General features: G+C 43.1%; 1 protein-coding gene across 1 annotated transcript in view; it reads right to left on the bottom strand.

Moving 5' to 3' along the window:
• The window catches only part of lekr1 (Leucine-, glutamate- and lysine-rich protein 1), a gene marked incomplete at both ends in the record, with an annotated part of 195,365 nt that extends 182,738 nt beyond the window's left edge, over positions 1-12,627 (bottom strand). The window contains one exon of the mRNA XM_080429093.1: positions 12,563-12,627. Coding sequence (XP_080285219.1) covers positions 12,563-12,627 — 65 coding nt within the window. The remainder of the gene's footprint in view (positions 1-12,562) is intronic.
• Positions 12,628-22,502: the final 9,875 nt, after the last annotated feature.

Genomic DNA, 22,502 nt, shown 5'->3' with positions numbered 1-22,502 from the left:
CAGGCACGCAAAAGCATCCGCTCATGCACATGTGTATAAAGCATTTGCATGCACACACACACACACCTACAGTAGGTATGCATTAATTCAACTCCTCATGTTAACACATCTTTACTTCTTGACATTTTTATCACCCCTCTCCACCATTTTCCCTCGGCCTCTCCCTCTCCAAATTGTTTACTGTTGGTTGTTGTGTTGCTGGTTCCATTTGAATCCCCAGCTACTAATTAAGCATTTGTTTTGAGTTTCTCTCTTGAACTCGCCCCGTCATTATGTTTTCCCACATTTGCATGTGGAGCACAGGGCACGCCCAGACATTAAAAAAAGAAGAAAAAACTATCTTAGGGCTCACACGGATAAGCTGACAGAGAGAGATTTGTCTTTAGATGGAGAAATAACAAAAGGCAACAAAAGGGGATGGCAAAAAAGAACAAATGAACTGCTAACAGGGCATCAGAAACCAGGCAGGGCATCTTTCATAACAAAGCTGTTTCTCAACGTCGGGTCCGAGGACCACCGAGGACCCGTATGGGTCTGTAACTCTGAGAGTGTACAAATGGAACCATATGGATTCTTACAGGTCCATGTCGTTCCATTTGTCAGGGTTAATTAAACACTGAGGATTAGATGGTGTAGATTGGCGTTCCAGATAAATAAATGAAAATCTGTAGCAAATGGGGATCCGTGGCCTAATAATGCATATCAAACTGGGGGTCCTTGAAAAGGAAAAAGGTTGAGAATCGCTGTTACGCTTTATTGTTTTAATCCACCATGTAGGTGATTGTGATCTATGCCCACATGTTGGCTTCCACAGCACTAGTTTACTGACTGGGAGCTCCTGGTGTCTATGGCATTGACCAGGCCAGCCTCATTCTCCAGACTGCTATCTTCTCATTCACCCATGGTAGCCCCCAATGGCCCCCATATAGATGCTTGTTGCTAACAGGCTTAGTACTGCACGTGAGTAACCCAGAAAGTGTACAGACATGGTTCCGTTTAATTCCATTTGCACACTCCCAGAGCTGAATTAAAGGATTATTACAAGTGCAGATTGGGGTCCCACGTGTGTGTTGATATGGAGGTCCGTGGCCTAACGCGTATGAAACTGGGGGTCCTCAAAACTAACCCATTAAAGGAGAATTACGGCCAACGTTATTCTCACCTTTATCATGATGTTATGATATCCTAGGATGAGTGGTACAGAACAGAAATTCCATAACTCCATAACGGATCCGCCACAGTGAAAAACCCACGCCTAATAGGTCTTGCTTTAAATCGTGTATTTTAATAGCTTTTGTTTTAGTTTATCCTGGAGAGATCTGATGTTTACAGCGAGAGAACATTATGAAACCTGTTGTTCTTGAGTGCGCTCGACCATAAGCCGAGCTTTCACAACACTTACGGCGCCTGACCGGATATCATAACGTCATAATAAAGGTAAGAATAACGTTGGCCGTAATTCTCCTTTAAAACCGGGAAAGCATCTGTCATTTTAGATTTTTTTTATTGGGTATTAAAAAATAGCAGATATACAAAGTTCACAGGGCGCCCCTCCGTGCCGTGCTGCGAGCTTGTACAGCTGCTATTTTTGAACATTTTTGAAAAACATTTAAAGTGTGTTAGAAGGCATTTGTAGAATCGGCCTCCAGGTTTGAAAAGGCTGAGAATCACTGAATGAAGTCCGTTACAGCACAGTACACTGCCTACGCAGCCTGGGTATATTAGGCCAACTGAATGTGAACAGGAAGTCTGTCGCGGTGTGCAGTGTTCTGGAGTGAAACTGGACGTGGTGGAACAAATCCATTGTTTTGAAAGTTTTTATGTGAAGTAGGACACGAGCCGCGTGACGCGTCAGCACGCAGCGCTGGGTCAAGGAACGCTCGTGATTCTTTACAATCCCACTCATTCATGTCAAGTCATGAAATGTTCCTCAGTGTCAGCCGAGGAACATGTCACGCACAACTCCGGTGACGAACATACAGACACGAGCATATTGCACACACACACACACACACACACACACACACACACACACACACACACACACACACACACACACACACACACACACACACACACACACACACACACACACACACACACACACACACACACACACACACACACACACACACACACACGAGCCAAGGTCACACACACAATACCTGTGTGTGTGTGTGTGTGTGTGTGTGTGTGTGTGTGTGTGTGTGTGTGTGTGTGTGTGTGTGTGTGTGTGTGTGTGTGTGTGTGTGTGTGTGTGTGTGTGTGTGTGTGTGTGTGTGACCTTGGCTCCCTTGTTGCCTTGACAACCGGCTGCCGATTTTCTTTTCGTCAGCCCTCAGAGCAGAGAATGGACTTCCACCAGTGGTGGAAAGTAACATTTACTTGCGTACTATACTTAAGTATATATTTTTTACTTTACTTTATTTGTATTTTTGGATGCTTGTAACTTTTGCGCCATGTACATTTCAAAGACAAATATTGTACTTTTGAGAGGGAAAAAGTGGGACACATTGAGTAACCTCAATGTGTCGTGATGGTGTCAGTGCAAGCAAATCAGTCAGCTCCATATATGGGAACAAAAGGGGGCATATGACATCTACGATATCCATATATGGGCATAAAAGGGACATGGACAGACAGATGCATAGATCTGGGTGTCCAGAGCCACAGATCCCACCGGTATGCCCATGTATGGTCATGTGCACACATGGGACCGACCGACTTCAAACTCGGCATGCAAGGGCAGTACGTCGAGTAGTTCGGATATTCAGTTGTCCAGAACCGCCAATCCAACCATTATGCCCATATATGGACATTCCAATATATGGGCATATACTGATGACATCAGGGATCTCCATATATGGGCATAAAGGGACATGGACCAACAGATACGGATACCTCCATATATGGGCATAAAAGGGACATGGAATGACAGATACAGAGACCTCAATATATGGGCACAAAAGGGACATGGACTGACAGGTACAACAGGTACTCGGACAAAGCTCCCGACACTATGACATATTGGTCGGATCGGCGGTGTGACGTACGTACGCCCAAACCTCTAGTTATTTGAACATTTCTGCAAAATCTTTCATTTGAATTTCAATACAGCAAGGCATTGATATAAAAATGTACTTTTTTATTTCAAAACTTTTGAATACTTGAGTATTTTTTAAATGTGTACTTTTGAATATATATATATATATTTTTTTTAACAATTAGCCTACTCTAGTACTTCAACTCAAGTACAAATTTGACAGAGCAACTTTCACTTTGACTCAAGTACTGGGGGGTTGAGTAGTTTGTCCAGCACTGACTCACACCGATGCAGCGAGGAGGAGCGAGGACACGAGGAGCGCAGGAATGACATCATCCTTTGCTTTTTCTTCTTCTCACCTCACGAGGGAAATGACGCCCACAGGACTCCCACCTGTTCTCACACGCCAAGCGGGTGCATGGCTGGAGGCTGATAGGCTTTATGTAACTGTCTGTGGATAGAGAGAGATTTAAAAACATGTTGCAAATCCTCCTGTCCTCTACTTGGTGAACTCAGGTGAACGAAAAAGAGTTGATAGGGTAAAATGTTCCACTAATGAAAAATACGAATGAAATATGTGTCTGTCTGTCTGTCTGTCTGTCTGTCTACAGTACCTACCTACCTACTTACCTACTTACCGTCCCTACCTACCTACCTACCTACCTACCTACCTAGTACCTACCTACCTACCTACCTACCTACCTAGTACCTACCTACCTACCTACCTACCTACCTACCTACCTAGTACCTACCTACCTACCTACCTACCTACCTACCTACCTAGTACCTACCTACCTACCTACCTAGTACCTACCTAGTACCTACCTACCTACTGTACCTACCTACCTACCTTGTACCTACCTACCTACCTAGTGCCTACCTACCTACCTAGTACCTACCTACCTACCTACCTTGTACCTACCTACCTACCTACCTACCTAGTCCCTACCTACCTACCTACCTACCTACCTACCTACCTACCTACCTACCTACCTAGTACCTACCTACCTACCTACCTAGTACCTACCTACCTGCCTAGTACCTACCTACCTACTGTACCTACCTACCTACCTACCTACCTACCTTGTACCTACCTACCTACCTACCTAGTACCTACTTACCTACCTACCTAGTACCTACCTACCTACCTTGTACCTACCTACCTACCTAGTACCTACCTACCTACCTAGTACCTACCTACCTAGTACCTACCTACCTACCTACCTACCTACCGAGTACCTACCTACCTACCTAGTACATACCTAGTACCTACCTACCTACTTAACGTCCCTACCTACCTACCTACCTACCTACTTACCTACCTAGTAGCTACCTACCTACCTAGTACATACCTAGTACCTACCTACCTACTTACCTACTTACCGTCCCTACCTACCTACCTACCTACCTAGTATATACCTAGTACCTACCTACCTACCTACCTACCTACCTACCTACCTACCTACTTACCTACTTACCGTCCCTACCTACCTACCTACTCTACCTACCTACCTAGTACATACCTAGTACCTACCTACGTACTTACCTACTTACCGTCCCTACCTACCTACCTACCTACCGAGTACCTACCTACCTACCTAGTACATACCTAGTACCTACCTACCTACTTACCGTCCCTACCTACCTACCTACCTACTTACCTACCTACCTAGTAGCTACCTACCTACCTAGTACATACCTAGTACCTACCTACCTACTTACCTACTTACCGTCCCTACCTACCTACCTACCTACCTACCTACCTAGTATATACCTAGTACCTACCTAACCTACCTACCTACCTACCTACCTACCTACTTACCTACTTACCGTCCCTACCTACCTACCTACCCTACCTACCTACCTAGTACATACCTAGTACCTACCTACGTACTTACCTACTTACCGTCCCTACCTACCTACCTAGTACATACCTAGTACCTACCTACCTACCTACCTACCTACTTACCTACCTACCTAGTACCTACCTACCTACCTAGTACATACCTAGTACCTACCTACCTACTTACCTACTTACCGTCCCTACCTACCTACCTACTTACCTACCTACCTAGTACCTACCTACCTACCTAGTACATACCTAGTACCTACCTACCTACCTACCTACTTACCTACCTTCCTAGTACCTACCTACCTACCTAGTACATACCTAGTACCTACCTACCTACTTACCGTCCCTACCTACCTACCTACTTACCTACCTACCTAGTACCTACCTACCTACCTAGTACATACCTAGTACCTACCTACCTACTTACCTACTTACCGTCCCTACCTACCTACCTACCTACCTACCTACCTACCTACCTACCAACCTAGTACCTACCTAGTATCTACCTACCTACTTACCTACTTACCGTCCCTACCTACCTAGTACCTACCTACCTACCTACCTACCTAGTACCTACCTACCTACCTACCTACCTACCTACTGTAGTACCTACCTACCAACCTACCTAGTACCTACCTACCTACTGTACCTACCTACCTACCTACTGTACCTACCTACCTACCTAGTACCTACCTACCTACCTACCTACCTACCTAGTACCTACCTACCTACCTAGTACCTACCTAGTACCTACCTACTGTACCTACCTACCTACCTACCTACCTACCTACTGTACCTACCTACCTACCTACCTAGTACCTACCTACCTACCTACCTACCTAGTACCTACCTACCTACCTACCTACCTACCTACCTACCTACCTACCGACCTAATACCTACCTACCTACCTACCTACCTAGCTACCCACACACCCACCCACCTACCTACCTACACCCACCCACCCACCTACCTACCTACAGTACCTATCTATTTATCTATCTATTACTTATAGACTGCATGTAGTCATGCAGTTGTATTAAAGGTATCATGACATTCATTTTCGCTTTTTTTATTTTCAATGTTTTATTTGGGGTTTTATGACCTCAATTACACCCAAAAAACCTGAACTTAAAACATTCAGTGGATTTTCTGTGGTCTGGGGTTTTCTGAATAATTAGGCTGAAAAGTAATCTGAGCTTGGCCCTTCGACAGTGAGGTCACTGTCGAATAATCCCGCCCACTCTCCTCCTCGCCCCTCCCCTCCCCTATCCTTTCCTTTGGGGGGGGGCGGAGCAGAGGCGATGATTGACAGGCAAAATCCCTCACCAGCGACACCCGCAGGCAAAGATTTCTTTTTTCATTGCAGTTGAAAAGGCTTTAGAAATGTGAGAGAAAAACACCTGCCATTGATCACTGGAATGGAATTTTCACTTAAAACTTTTTGTACACTTTTGAAGGACCAGGACAAAGACTTTGAATGTGGTGTAAAAGTGAATGTCATTAAACCTTTAAGCACAAACAGCCTTAGTTGGCGTAAATAGCCCATGTTCCTTCTGTACAAATTGAGTTTGGCACAGGGACAGCCAGGACCTTTATAGACCACAGGAGAATGGAATGGAACAGAACAGAACAGAACAGAACAGAATGGAATGGAACGGAGCGGAACAGAACGGACTAACCTTGGTGAACACTAGGCTCTGTTTCTGAAGATCTGGCATTTTTCCCTCTCTCTCTTTCTCTCTCTCTTGATCATATTTAGGGTGTGTGTATGATATATACCAGACTTTGGAGCCCAGCCCTGAGCCCACCAATATCCTGTATCCTGTACCCCCATAGCACCTCGTCAAATCAAAGTACAACTTGTGTCTGTGTGCATGGACGGCTGGCCATGAGTGTGTCCGTGTCCGTGTGTGTGTGTGTCCGTGTGTGTCCGTGTGTGTGTGTGTGTGTGTGTGTGTGTGTGTGTGTGTGTGTGTGTGTGTGTGTCACAATTAGGCAGGGCAGCATGGCTGCCAAAACAATATCAGATGATTGGGGACCATGAAGTCCCCAGGGCCAGTTGCCAAGGTTACAAGGGAAACGGAAAAACCAACAAACATGCAGCAAATTCAGCGGAGACAAATGACAGATCCAGACTGACAACTGAATGCTAGCCAACTCCAGCTAATCTACTGATCTAGTAAAGTCCCCTGGTATACTGCTGCTACCATATCCTATATGCGGTGTATACCAGGAGTATGAATTGACCACAGAAAACTGGCAACAGTGGAACTTTTGCCACAGTACAGCAATTACAGTAGAGTTGCCATGAATGCAAGTTTGTCCAAAATAGGACATTTGGCTCACACTGCCAGGCATAAAACACAATACTCAGAAGAAACAAAATATGTAGAAATATACAAGATAACATTCAATATGCCTTGAGGAGAAAGGTATTATTTAAGATAGACACACAGTAGAGTCCACATAGTTACACATTGTGGAAAGCGCAAGATACAAAGCTGTGCCCTGCTCAAGAATTCTCATTCAAAACACAATTTTACATCATCAATTTTAACCAAATCTAAACACCCTATATGGCCCTATTCTGTTGTTATCCATGTCGGCGTTTTCTTAGTTGTCTCTTCTGTCAACAGGCTATAAAATTATGAGGAATGAAAAAGGATTTCTAATGCTGTGTGTTTGTCATAAAGAGGTTAGCCTGGGATCCAGACTGATTCGCTACATTCGGCGGATTCTTTTCTCTCAAAACAAATCCGCTGAATGTAGCGAATCAGTCTGGATCCCAGGCTATAAAGAGGTGGGAATGCTAGCTAGCTGGTGCCTTTAAGTACCAGGATGGCCATCATGTACCATAGAGTGTCTATGTAGCTTCTGTGTTGTATGCAGCAGTGTTTCCTAGTGCATGTAATGTAATAGGGGTAGACCTTTAACCCGGGTTTTAGGCAGGTACATGGAGTATGTAGTATGTATGAGTATGTGACCTTCAACATCGCAGCATGGTTTGGCGTGATGCGAGCTGTCAACCTGAAACCTCTCGACAGGGTCGTAAAAGTGGTAAGATAAGATCATTGGGAGGGACCAGGAACCACTCAGCAGTATCCACTAGAAACGAACAGGAAAGACAGCCTCTCAAATAGCTGAGGATAGCACACACACACGCACCCTTCATACTCATTACAGCCTCCTGCCCTCCGGCTGTCGATATAGAGCCTCACCATTTACCAAAAGAGGCTCAGCTAGCTTTGTACCTACCTCTATTTGACTACTGAATGTATAGGTCGGGTGCCTTCTACGATACAGGACTGCTACCACCCCCTCAACCCTTATCCAGAGTGAGATCAAATGAGCGGCCATGTGGTGGAAGGGAAACATGGCGGGATACACATTGTCTGTTGATTGAATCCAGTGGTGGAGAAAGAACGTTACTCAACCTCAGTACTTGAGTCAAAATATAGACATACAGTCAAAAGTACAATATTTGTCTTCGAAATGTAGTGGAGTGAAAGTCATAAGTGTCCAAATAATTGTAGAGTATAGTACTGTAGATACAAAAACGAAATACTTAAAAGGTAGGGTAAGTGATATTTTTTTAATTTATTTTTTTGTTAAAAGGTTAAAGTACTATATTCTGATAGTAATCATTGCTACAGAGCGTTTGTTCAGTCACAGGGGTCTCTCCAGCTCTTTAGTAAAATAGAATATAGTACATTTTCAGGTAGGTGACAACATTTAAGCCAATCAGGAGAGCACTGAAAATGCATTTTCTGTATAATAAAGAGCTGGAGACATGGGAGACTCCTTTTACTGAACAAACACTCTATAGCAATGAGTACTATCAGAATATAGAGCTATTTAACACTTATTTTAACCAAAGTAAATCACTAACCCTACCTTTAAGTACAGTACTCAAGTAAAAGTACAGTATACTTAGCTACTGTCTACCACTGTACAAGTTTCAACTGTGTCACGGCCCCTCCTCCTCCCAGAGGGTCTGACTGCCACCCTGCCTGCCACCAGTTATCTGAGCCTGGTCCTCAATCTGACTGCAGAGGCCTGGAATGTAGGCCCCCGGCTGTAGCTAGTTAGCTAACGAGAGCTAAGCAGCACGCGGCACAGTAAATAAAGTGCAGAGTGTCCCGTTCTGTTTTAGTGCTCAGTCGGCTCTGCTCTGCTCTCCAGGATAATCAGGATGAATGGAGAGCAGCTGTTGTATACTGGGAAAGAAACAGGGGGTGGGGTGTGGTGGGTGGATTGGGGTTGAAGGGAAGGGAGAGACAAGAACCAACTAGAGTGGAAAGGGAGTTTTACCGTAGAAGAATGCGGATGAAAATGAGTGAGGGAGGGAAAATGCATCAGAAAGGCTCTATTAGTAAGGGGGTATGATCTGACACGAGAGAGATGACAGAAGAGTTACAGGGGAGCGTTTTTATTGTCGGCAGACACAATCAAGTTCCCAATTTTATCAATAACAGTTCTACAGGAATATAGTTAGCGTTGACTTCCTTTCTTCAATATTTCCGCTTTAGTGACTCGCTTGGTAAACGTGACAATGTGTGTGTGTGTGTGTGTGTGTATGTGTGTGTAGAGGGCAATACCCGTAAACTGAATCCATATTTCTGTGAGTGGTTGGCATACACGCCTCGACTCGCTGCCCCTTGGACAAGCAGCTCTGTGCAGGGCCGAGCTTTACGTGGTGCCAATCACTAAACTGTCCAATCACTGCTTCCCTCAGCTCAAGTCTTTCTGATGAAAAGAGAGAGAGAGATGAGAGAGGGGAGAGATGGTGAGATAGCAGTCCTACTCTCTTCCTCATTCACTGGTATTCTCTCTCTCTCACTCCTGTCTCTATTTATTGGTCCACCTCTGTTTCACTTTGACAACCATCTCTGACCTTATTTTAGTTTTTTTTACGTCCCAGTCCCAAAGGCTCTTGGTTTCCCTTCATCTCTCTCTCTCTCATTCATTCTCACCCCCTCGCCCTTTTCATTCTTTCTATCTCAGTCTCTCTTTGCTTGTGTAATTGGCCTGTCTAGGAAGAGACAGAGAAAGAGAGAGAGAGAGAAAGGCGAGAGGCGAGAGAGAAGGGGAGAAAGAGAGAGAGAAAAGCACAAAGAGAGATAGAGCAATAGAAGAAGATGAGAGGAAAGAGAGAAGAGTGGGGGCACAGGGAAATGGGGAGAGAGAGAGAGAGAGAGAGCAGGGTGGGAGGGATGAGATTTGCAGACGTACCACTGGGGCGTACACATTCCTCATGGGCTGTGCATCCTGTTCTTTTTTTTCACCACCTCTACTAGAGCTAACTCACCGCACTGCACGTACACTCGCCTCGCTCACTCACTCACTCACTCACTCACTCACACAAACACCCATACCCCTCACACAGGGTGCCGTGTTCTCCCAGCACCACCCAGTCAAGCACCCCAGAACAGGAAATGGGTGAGGGCACTTTCTTTCTTTCTTTCTTTCTTTCTTTCTTTCTTGTCATGAATACTTCCCAAATACCCATTTCCATGGGCATTTCTCTACCTACATATTAGCTACAGATTAGCCAGGAGAAAGGGGAGAGAATGGTTTGGATTTTCTCAGAAAGTTGTTTCTCTTTACTTCTCTGCCTTCCTTCATTCTCAATTTTTTTTAAATCACTAGCTCAGCCTCAGGGGCTTAGCAGAAGACTGGGGCCTCCTAAGGGAGAAAGAAGAGAGAGAGAGAGAGAAAGAAAAGAGAGAGAAAGAATAGAAGTTGGGAGGGGTAGGAGAGGGTAGAGGAGTGGTGTGATTGTGGTGAACAGCAGGGTAATTTTAATTGGGACACAGTCTGATTGCAGTCAGATCCTTTCGCAATCGCAAGCCAGCGGGATCGGGAAGTGAAATGAAGAGCTAACCACAGGTCTACTCTTCCATCAGACGGCAGCTCTAACACTAACCCAACCACGAATTAAGCTTCAACAGTGGACCGTTATTCTAACTACACAAAACCGACCGTTGTTATGTAGTGATCTGCCAAAAAAACAAATAATAGTCAAGTGATCCAGTTTGTGTTCTGAGCCATGGCTTGAAGAAACATTCTCATACAGGGTAAAGAATTCATCTGAGGGAGATGATTCATAGCTAGCTGTCGTCTAGCAACAGGTTAAGTTTAGTCACTGTATATAGGCGGATTATGTACGTAAAGACTGTGTGTCACAACAGAAGCATGTTGTGGTGAATCAGGGATGGGTGTAGAACAGGGGTCGGCAAGTAAGTTTGGCCTCCGGCCAATTTTTGTCTAAGCCAGTGGACCAGAACATAATCAAAGGCTAATTTAAGAATTTGATTGACTAAAAAAAGAAAAAGAAAGAAAGAAAGAAAAGAAAAACTTGCTCATGTGATGATTAGTAGGGCCATACTAGGTTGTGTGGATAGCTCAGCACCATAGGAACGCTTTTGACATGCATTTCAGTTCCTTGTTGATGGCTACGTATAATAGTCTATAGAAACAATAATAATTAAATCCATATTGACAGAGAAAATTGCCCTTTCAATTTACATTTTAAAATGTACAGTTGTAAATTAGAGCGTCTTACAACAAGCAAGGTAAACACATACATTAAATGGAGAGAGACAGTGTAGTGCCTCAGTAAACTAGTATCACGAGTAAACCAAGAACCTAGCATCAGTCTTTCTGTCTGTTTTAGTTGTTTTTGGTGTTCCTACAATTCCCATGATCCATTTCAAGGGTAAGCATATGGCCCTGGCATGCCCTGGCCACCATTACGTTACCCTCCTTAGCCAGACTCTTGTTTTATTACACCAACATGCACCGAATCAGGCACCATGTAACCTCTCCCTGAGGCTGGGGAGGGAGGGTGCCCCGACTGTGGAAATCTGGCACCTGAACTACATTGTCCCGGCCGGTACACAAAAGGATGTCCGTCAGCCCACAGTGACTACAAGCCAGCTGCTCTGACATCATGTGATGAAGGCATTTGAGCGACTGGTTCTGCGACACCTGAAGCCGCTGGTGAGTGACTACCTCAGGGATGGGCAACTTTGATGATGGAGAGGGCCACTATATTTCCACACTCACTCCAGAGGGCCACATTGCATATACTGTCGGGCAGACACCCCTTATCTCTGTATTTGAACTTTTTTCGTAAATGAATGCCCTACTTCGCCATTCTATGTCACACAAAAGTAGCAAAAATAGCCGATCTACAAGCTCAAAACGTGTCGCAGTGCGACACGTTTTGAGCTTGTAGATCTGCTATTTTTGCTACTTTTGAATTGGAATCCAGATTTGGAATCCTGAAAAGTAACATTTTTATTTAATTTCAAATGCATTTAGTTATACTTATGTTAACTTTATGAACTTAAATACAAATACATTGGACATAAAAAAGACAACAGAATTGTAATACTAGTCATTAAGCTACTAATATAGACTGAAGTAATTAAAGCGGATCATGTTTGCATGCTTGCAATTGTAACAACTGAAATCAATAATATATCAGTATTCCGATATTAATTTGCGGGCAGCATTAAGTGAAGGTGGGGGCCGCATGTGGCCCCTGGGCCGCCAGTTGCCCATGTATGGACTACCTCGACCCCCTTCGGTTAACGTACAGGCGGACATCGGGTAGGTAGAGGATGCCATCATCTACTTGCTAAACAGGACCTTCACCTACCTTGACGCCAAGGGCAACACCGTTAGAATGATGTTCTTCGACTTCTCCAGTGCCTTCAACACCATCCTTTGTGGGATGGAGTGACCGTAACCACCTCCAGCTCAACGCAGGCAAGACCAAGGAAATAGTGGTGGACTATCGCATGAGCAATAGGGTACCACCGGTCCCCAGCACCAGCTAGCCTCGCGTAGCCAGACTGCGTGGATATGAGTCTGTTGCTTCTATGTGGACGTTTTTTTCCAAGGGGGCGGTATCAAAACAATGGCTCTGGACGCAATTCGTTAGACCTACAACCAACTTCCAATCACAGTCTCCCATATTTGAATACTGGGCCCTGATTGGTCACCCCAGACTTCTGGAGCAGGAAATGGATCCAAATCGCCGAGGGCAATTTTTTTTTTGCACTGGCAGATTCGTCTGGTCCCAGGCTAAGCACCAGCAGCACCATACATGGTGGTACAGGGCCGGAGCAGGCTGTTCTTTGTGAGAAGGCTCAGGTCCTTCGCTGTGTGCAACAAGATGCATAGAGACAGTAATACCATCAGTGTATTCTATTCCTCAGTAACACAGGATGCGGATGCAGGATGCGGTTATTGTACTGATAATACTGTTGACACTGTATTGATGTCGTAACGACAGTGTGATTGTGTGTATTTGTTTCTGCATAGTGCAGGATACTCTATTGGGTGTACACTATTGTATACTGTCGTTCATTGCTGATGGTGTTTTGTGATGCCGTTTCTTCTTTTTGACTCCTAGCTACTGTGTAACTCTTACATTACTGTACTGTATCTTACATTACTTATTTTACCCTGTACTGTACTGCCTCAGGCAACTGAAATTCCACCGCAATAAAGGTCTATCTATTTATTTATCTATCTATCATCATAACCATATATTGGCATGGCTATGAAGTCTGCCTTTGTACAGTTCTAAGAAAAACAACTTAGGATGCAGCCTGGAGCCCGTAGGTTATTTTGTCCCTGTGAGTTGCCATTGTACACACCCCTTCATACCAAGCATGAGGTATGAAGCGAGAGGCTTGTCTGGAAACTATCTCTATTTCCCCTATACAGTCCAACAAAACCAGATTCTGATAACATTTTAGTCGAGAAATAAGCCATGTCGTTTCTCAAATGATTAATTTGACATTTAAAACTGCTAGTTTGTTAACAATATTCGTGAGTCAAAGCTATGCAAAGCGACGACTGACAAATTGCCATAGCAATCGCCTTGTTTGCCTCAGGGACCACTTTCTTATCTTATGCAATTGTTATCCAGAACTGTTTTAATTGATATACGTCTATGATTTTCAAGACTGAGAGCACATGAAAGAAAGAACTGAATGGAATTGTCATTGTGTGATCGTTTGAGAAAGAGGTGCAGACTAGTGTGAGACTGAGAATTCCTGTGAAGACACGTGTGTGTGTGTGTGTGTGTGTGTGTGTGTGTGTGTGTGTGTGTGTGTGTGTGTGTGTGTGTGTGTGTGTGTGTGTGTGTGTGTGTGTGTGTGTGTGTGTGTGTGTGTGTGTGTGTGTGTGCTATAATCCTTCAGGCCTTTGGGAAGTGCACACACTTTCAGTCTTTCCTGTTGCTTCCCATTAATTCCACCTGTATACACTGGGAATGAGCCCCTGCCGGCCCTAGCCCTTCCTGCGACCCCCCCCCCCCCACACACACACACACACACACACACACACACACACACACACACACACACACACACACACACACACACACACACACACACACACACACACTCATTCTCCTCACCCCTCCCTAACTATAATCCCCAGATGTATGCTTATAGAACACCCAGAGAGACTGCCATGCCCTGTTCTGTTCCCCCGTATTCTACAACTAGCACCGGATCCAGATTCTCTGCCAAAGGTCTAGAATTCTAGAACTGAAAGCATTCTCTTGAGAATTAAGGCCAACATGTATCTTTTCTAGACTAGGGATGCACCAATATATCGGCTGTACATCGGTATCGGCCGATATTTGCCTCATTGACTGCCATCGGCAAATAAGTTGACATTTACCGATTGACAGTGGCCGATATTTATCTATTGTTGTGATGCATCAATTTTGCACTGGCTATGTTGGTGTGTGAGTTATCTGCAGCCTACCAAGCTGAAGATTATTTATAATGAAGATTCATTTGTTTGCCTGGCGCAAAAGGGGGAATAAATAACAAATATCAATATCAGTATCGGCTATCGGCCAAATTGTTATTTTAAACATCGAGTGATGGCACAATGCAGGAGACTCTGAGGATGCCAAGGCATTAGCATGACACAGGCCTCATGCACGTACCACAGACAGTTCAACTGTCTCATGCACCACCCACACCATAAAACAATGCTTATTTCCATGACCACGTTGTCAAATTTCCACGGCAGCCGTCCGAAACAGATCTGTATAATCAATCACTGTGCTGACTGCTTAGTGGCAGGGTGCTGTTTATTTTTTTAGGAAAACAGTTTTGTAGCCTTTATTTATTTACCCAGATTCAATCTCTATCACATCCAAATGTGTTTCTATCAACAGACATGTTAAAGGTGTCCTTGAAAAACACATTGGTTTCCTCCTCAATCTTAAGTTTTTATACAACGTTTATTGTTTATACAAAAATGGTAGAAAACATATTGTTATATTTTGAGGAGCCAAAATAAACGTACAATATGTTCCAATTATTTTTAGTTTAAAAAGTAAAAAATAAACATAAAAACTCACATTTCATAAAATGTGAATAGGGCTTTAACCAAGACGAGAGTTGTCTGAGCACAAACGAAACATTTGTCCATTTGTACACTCCCTGAGTTAAATGTACACCGAAGATCTTACTGGGCACAAGCACAAGAAGTTGGTGAATAATTGAGCTCAGACAAACTGCTCTTTTTAAGCAGCTCTTAACGTTAGTGTGAGACGGATGACTGTGTGAGAGACCAGGGGATCATGATGTTTTAACATGCGCTTGTTAAGCCTCAATTATTAAGGCAGAATCGACAGCCCTGTGGCACGGCTGTCCTTTTGAACCCGATACACACACATGCATGGCTCGCATGTATATACTGCTATACACATACGCACGCATGCACGCACACAGCCTCCCCATATGGCACAATTAACCTTTTGAACCTCAGAGAGGCACACACACAGACAGAGAGATACACATGCATATGCACGCAGGGATATTGACCCACACGTACACCCACGCATACAAAGTCACGGATACACGGAAATATCCTCATGTGCTTACGTCTGAATTCTCCCAACGAATGCTTTTCTTCACTTACTTCCTGCAGGGCCTGCATTAATTATACATGGATAGATCTGTGAGAGCAGAAAATACCTGATTGTCACACATCCAACTAGTATATGAATAGGAGGAGGCAGCAGCAGTGAAGGACTCATACTGAAAATGATGGTTTTAGAGTCAACATAAAACTATTTCCTTGTACACAGTTACTGCATTTCTTTAAAGTACTGAAAAATATTTAGTTATATATAGTATAGCATTGCCTTCTATTCTAACATTAACCCATTGAATCCGGGGGCGTATGTCTGTCATTTTTTTTCCCTTGGCCGCCACGCTATGAGCTTGTATATCTGCTATTTTTGAAAAATAGCGAACATTTGTAAAATATTTTGTCACACCCAGAAGCAAAGGTTTGAGTTACAAATGTTTGCTTTAAAGAAAAATAGCAGATCTACAAGCTCATAGCGCAGCACTCGGTGCCGTGCTATGAGTAAAACACACAGCCCCATGTATACTCCCGTTCAGCACTGACAGACAGACCCGTCCGTTCTGAACAGGAATATAAATGGGACTACATGTCCCATTTATTCTCCCGTCAAGAAGACAGATGGGACGGCTAGCCTCCTCCAGAGCCACGCCGTAAAAACATGTAGTACACACTGCAGTGGTGGAAAAAGTACTCAAATGTTTTACTTAAGTAAAAGTATCAATTCTGCAATGTGGAAATACTCTGTTAATTAATTTTACTTGAGTAAAAGTACAAAAGTATTGGTATCAAAATGTACTTAAAGTACCAAAAGTAGAAAGTACTCATTATGCAGAATGTCCCATTTCACAAGTTTTCAAATGTATAAAATTCCTTTGAAAATAGCAGATCTACAAGCTCACAATGCGCCACATTGCAACGCATTGTGAGCTTGTAGATCGGCTATTTTCAAATGGCCGAAATGTATATAGGGCTGAAGTGGTTAATGTATGTTTTGTAATAATAATCAAAATCTACAAAGTAACTAGTAACTACAGTTCTCAAATAATTGTAGTGCAGTAAAAGTACATGTGCCTCTGAGATGTAGTGGAGTAGAAGTAAAAGTACTGAAAACTGGAAATACTCTAGTAAAAATACCTAAAAAGTGTACTTAAGTACAGTACTTGAGTAAATGTACTTTCCACCACTGATTAAATACATGTTTATATTCAGTTTGTTGCCAGCCCTGATCTAAAGCCATAAAGTTATTTGGGCACAGCAGGACTACAGAGCAACCAGGATGCCCCCAGTACAATTTTTTTTTTATAATAATAATAATAATAATAATAATAATAATAATAATAATAATAATAATAATAATAATAATAATAATAATAATAATAACTAGAAAATGTGCTCCTCGGAGCACAAGTCTCCGCCAGCAGACTATAGCAATTATATTATCATAGCAATAACTAATGAGATACAGTAGAGTAAAAGATATATACTGTAGTTAAATAAAAAGGTGTATGTTAAAGAAATATTTATTAAAAAAAAAATGATTTAAAAATCATATTTTGTCTTCTAATGTTTAAAAATATGTTTAAAAAAATGATTAATTTCATTCTTTCTTTATGATTCTTAGCTCTGTTTAATTGAAGCAATGCTTTGTTTACATTGAAGCAATCTATCATATGGGAGTCGTCATAATTGACTGGTTTGTTCAAATACTTGTCTGTCTTCTTCATCTTCATTGTCTTGAACAGTTTCAGCAGTTGATTGGTGTGTTTGATCAGCTTTGGCCTTCTGCGCCTTTGTTTGACCAATGTTAGGTGTTCTCAGAGGGACACACACACGCATGGACGGGTGATTTGGACTAGAAGATACTGTTCCAAACAAGACTGATTGATCCTGTCTTACCTCGCTTCAAAAACGTAAACGGTTTTTTGAAGTGACACACCTATTTATAGAATTGTATTTCGTCATGCATTCCTCTAGCCAATCAAAGGCATTGGTGTCAACATATTAATACGTATTAAGATTTCGGTCTTGTTGTGGGATCAATTCAACTCTAGTCCTCTTCTGTGTTACTGTTGTAGATGAGTATGCTTTCTTAGCTTTGGCCTTCTGCGCCTTTGCTTGACCAATGTCAGGTGTTCTCAAAGGGACACACACACGCACGGACGGGTGATTTGGACTAGAAGATACTGTTCCAATCAAGACTGATTGATCCTGTCTTACCTCGCTTCAAAAACGTAAACGGCTTTTTGAAGTGACACACCTTTTTATTATAGGATTGTATTTCGTCATGCGTCCCTCTAGCCAATCAGAGACATTGATGTCAACATATTGACACGTATTAAGAGTTCGGCTTTGTTGTGGGATCATTTCAACTCTAGCCCTCTTCTACGTTACAATTGTAGATGAGTATGCTTTCTTAGCTTTGGCCTTCTGCGCCTTTGCTTGACCAATGTTAGGTGTTCTCAGAGGGAAACACACACGCACAGACGGGTGACTTGGACTTACTGAAGGTACTGTTCCAATCAAGTCTGATTGATCCTGTTTTACCTCACTTCAAAAAGAAGGGCTTTTTGAAGTGACACACCTATTTATAGAATTTTATTTCGTCACGCGTCCCTCTAGCCAATCAGAGGCATTGGTGTCAACAACTTGACACGTGTCACGCGGAGCTTGCCCAATGTTAGCTTGGCTAACAATGTTTGCTCACACAAAGCGAAAACATATTCTCCACCTTCGGCGGAGACAATAATAATAATAATAATGATAATCATGAATAGTAGCCTAATGCAGGTGTAAGACCATTGTGTTTGTATTGTGTTATAGGTATAATGCATAGTTTTCAATGCATCTCGGGGGTTTTGGGGGGTTTGACCCCTAAAAAAGATTTTGGCCGCGCGCCCAGAATAGGTGTCCCTTATTTCTATCTCTGGGAGTTGGCAACCCTAACCCTGCCATACCTTAGCTTTTGCTGAACTGACGCAGATTGCTGTACAGTACGTGTAGTCCGCTCTCCTCCTTCACAGAGGGGGCTGGCATTTCCAAATGGATTAGTTCAATTTGATTTGAATCTTCCCGCCTGGCTTGATCTCCTTAATGGGCCCATTCCTGGAAGACTATCCCCCACCCCCTCCTTCCTGCACCTCCTCCTTCTCCTTCTCCTCCTCATCTCTCCATCTCCAGTACAGGATTTTCCCGGCTGACTGAAGTCTTCAAAAGCCCAATTAGAACAACAGGAGATGACAGCAGGACCAGTGGAGCCCGGCCCTGAGAGATAGACGCCCAGAGAGAGGGAGACAGATTAAGAGATGGAGAGATGGAGAGATGGAGAGAGAGAGAGAGAGAGAGAGAGAGAGAGAGAGAGAGAGAGAGAGAGAGAGAGAGAGAGAGAGAGAGAGAGAGAGAGAGAGAGAGAGAGAGAGACAGAGGCGGGGACATGGAGAGAGGAAGGAGCTGGAGCGACACGGGAGATAAGCTTAACATGGACTGTAGTGTGCTGTTCACTTAACCCTCCACCATACTCTGTTTCTATTCTGCACAGCATAATCCTGAGTGTTCATTTAAAGGGGAATTTTGGACCAGCCTTTTTCTTACCTTTTTGTGATGTTATTATATCCTATAGGACAAGTGGTACGGTAGAACATTTTCTTAACTCCATACCGAGTCCACCGCAGCTAAAAACCAGAGCGGACGGTCCATGCGCTAGATCGCGTATTTTAATAGATTTAAAAAAAAATCACCTGTGACGGTGAAATCTCGTCTAGCGAGACTTCCGGTGGGGCGCATTCAAGACAAACAGCGTGGAGAGTGTTCTGTCAGTAGGAACGTCAGATCTCACCCAATTTTTTAAATATATATATATATATATATAAAAATACGCGATCTAGAGCATAGACCGTCCACTCTGTATGTATGGAGAAAATGTCCTACTGTACCACTCATCCTAGGATATAATAACATCATATAAAGGTAGGAAAAAGGCTAGTCCAAAATTCCCCTTTCCAAAAGTGTAAAAATCTACCAATTTTGTAGTTGATTCACCCTATTACTTTCACTGCTCTTTTCTAGAACCCGGGCAATGTATCAGGCGGACGATTTTCATCTACCGATATTGGCCTATCATAGATATATCATATTGCCAAATATGTTGTACAATATGCACATAATGCTGAAAGATACGATCGTGGTCATTTTGAAATTGTCGTTCTATTTTATTTGTAGTTTATTTTAATTACATTTCATTTATAATTATATAATTCCCAGTTACATTCACTGTTTCAGTGCACTGATCACATGGGAGGGATCATTGCAAAAACTGTGCGCGTAGCTGCTTATTCTGTATAAACATTAACCAATTAAGTCAGAGGTCAATGAACAGCCCCACTCCACCCTCTCTCTCTCTCTTTCACACACTGTCACGAAACTGCACCCACCCACGGCCTGCGCCCACGCGTACAAACACGCATGTATACAAGCGGAGCCGCTTCCCACTGTGGTGTGATGCGGTGCCTAAAACCCACCCCCAGGGCAGGGTCTGAAAGGTCACGAGGCCTCCAGGCCGATTTAGAAGGTCGCCCAGAGTTCATGACACAAGCATGACCATATTTGGCCGCTGGCTCTCTTAAAGGCTTAGGGCAGAAATTTGAAATGATGGAGAGGGAGGGAACAGAATAACCCAGGAACTGGAATGTTCATTGGTTGCAGCTGGGCATCACTGGAGCAATATGGACCCGGGCTTAATACAGGAAGTGTGTGTGAGCACGGGTGTGTGTGTGTGTGTGTGTGTGTGTGTGTGTGTGTGTGTGTGTGTGTGTGTGTGTGTGTGTGTGTGTGTGTGCGTGTGCGTGTGAGTGCGTACGTGCCAGCGAGCACGCATGCATGCCTGTATGTTTACGCATGTGTAGGTATGCGTGTGAGAAAGGTAGCGTGAGATATTATAGAGTTTAAGTATGGACCAAAGCCAGGCATATCCGCATATGTGTGCATGCGCATGCATGTGCATGCATGCAGGCCGGAGATGTTCGAGCAATATGAACAGGTTCAAGCCGGAACGTATGGTGCTGTGGTATGGAACCTGTTTTGAGGTTCCAGTGAAATCCTGAGAGTGTACGGGTCCATTTGGTTCCATTCGTCTCAGTGTTACATTATCACTGAGAAGTTTACAGTGTGGGATAGGAGCAGGGGAAGGTTAAATAAAAACGGAGACAAAGAGAAGAAAGGAGAAGGGAAAACAAAATGGCTCTAACAAGACAAGAGTGAAACACAGCAGAACAGTTTAGAACCCAGTTCAACACCATAGGAAAACAGAGCAGAGAGGATCAGATTATAACAAAACAGCAAAGACAAGAGCAATAGAGTAGTATAGACTAGCATAGAATAGAATAGAATGATCTCACTAAAGAATGACTCTCCTGTCATAGCACCACAATGACTGCGAACTGTCATCACTTTTAATTGAAAACCAATACAATAAAGGCAATCTCTCTCTGTCACACGCACAGACTCAGACACACAAACCATCCCCACTTTAGGCCCTCATTTCCCTCCACCGCTGCTGCACACAATACATTGACTTGTCGTCTGCTCCATTGAAGACCATACTTTACTGATTGATTCTCTCTCTCTTTCACTCTCTCTCACACACACACACACACACACACACACAAATATAAATATTCATTCCTTGTCCTTCCTTTGTTACTCGTCGTCTTGTCCTCATCTGCCTGTGTCCTCTGTATATCTTTCTATAATCAATGTTTCTCCTAGCCTGAGCTGCAGCCAGCCACCAGCTCTATAATGGAGAGGTTCTGTGTGGTGCCAGCGGCAATTCCTAGAGGGCAACCAGGCAAACAAACTCAGCTAGTGTCCTCAAACAGAGACAGAAAAAGACAGACGGAGAGAATGGTGAGAGATTGGAGACAGAGGGAGAGAAAAGGAATACGCTAGGCGATATGAACTAAATCAAATATCACAACATCATTTTTGACCAAATACCTCGATATTGTGGGGATGACTACTTGGTGCTTTCACAAAATATTCACACCATGACATTTAGGATAAATTATCATTAGTAATGCTTATAACTAGGTGGGTAAAGGCATATAATGGAACAGTTATGTTCCTTTCACTTCTAAACAGCAACTGAGACATTGCGCACAGGTTTTCTTTGAGTATCTAAATCAGCTGCCAACAAATCCTTTAGGTTTAAAGCGCCAATTCTGTTCATATTCGGTCAATAAGATCTTTTCAATTATTTAAAACTGCACTGTCCTCTCACCTTGAGCTGACCTGTTCTGTTCATGATCCATGACTGAATGATTCATTCATGTGCTCTGTGTATTGTTGTTATGTTATTATTGTATGTTTTGTTTTCCTCCCTTGAGGTTGTTTGAATTGTCCGTTTCTTTTGTCTAAATGTGTGTATTATGGCTTCTGTAATCTGTGGACCCCCTTGGAAACGAAACGGTTCATCTCAAGGGGTTATTCCCAATAAATCATTTTAAAACCAGGAAACTACTACAATATCCAAAATCCCAGACGATATATCTCAATATCACAAGTAAGACGCGCGAACGCAATTTTCTTTTTATAATAATTTAAAAAATATTAAAGAAAAGCGTTAAAAGGAGCATCTTAGAAAAATACAAATTCACAAAAAAAAACATGTTTTTGAACAATTCAACAAAGTGTTTGAA

This window comes from Gymnoscopelus braueri (genome assembly GCF_963280865.1).
Source record: "Gymnoscopelus braueri genome assembly, chromosome: 5".
NCBI classification, from domain to species: domain Eukaryota; kingdom Metazoa; phylum Chordata; class Actinopteri; order Myctophiformes; family Myctophidae; genus Gymnoscopelus; species Gymnoscopelus braueri.
This window is presented reverse-complemented; position numbering and strand designations above follow the sequence as displayed.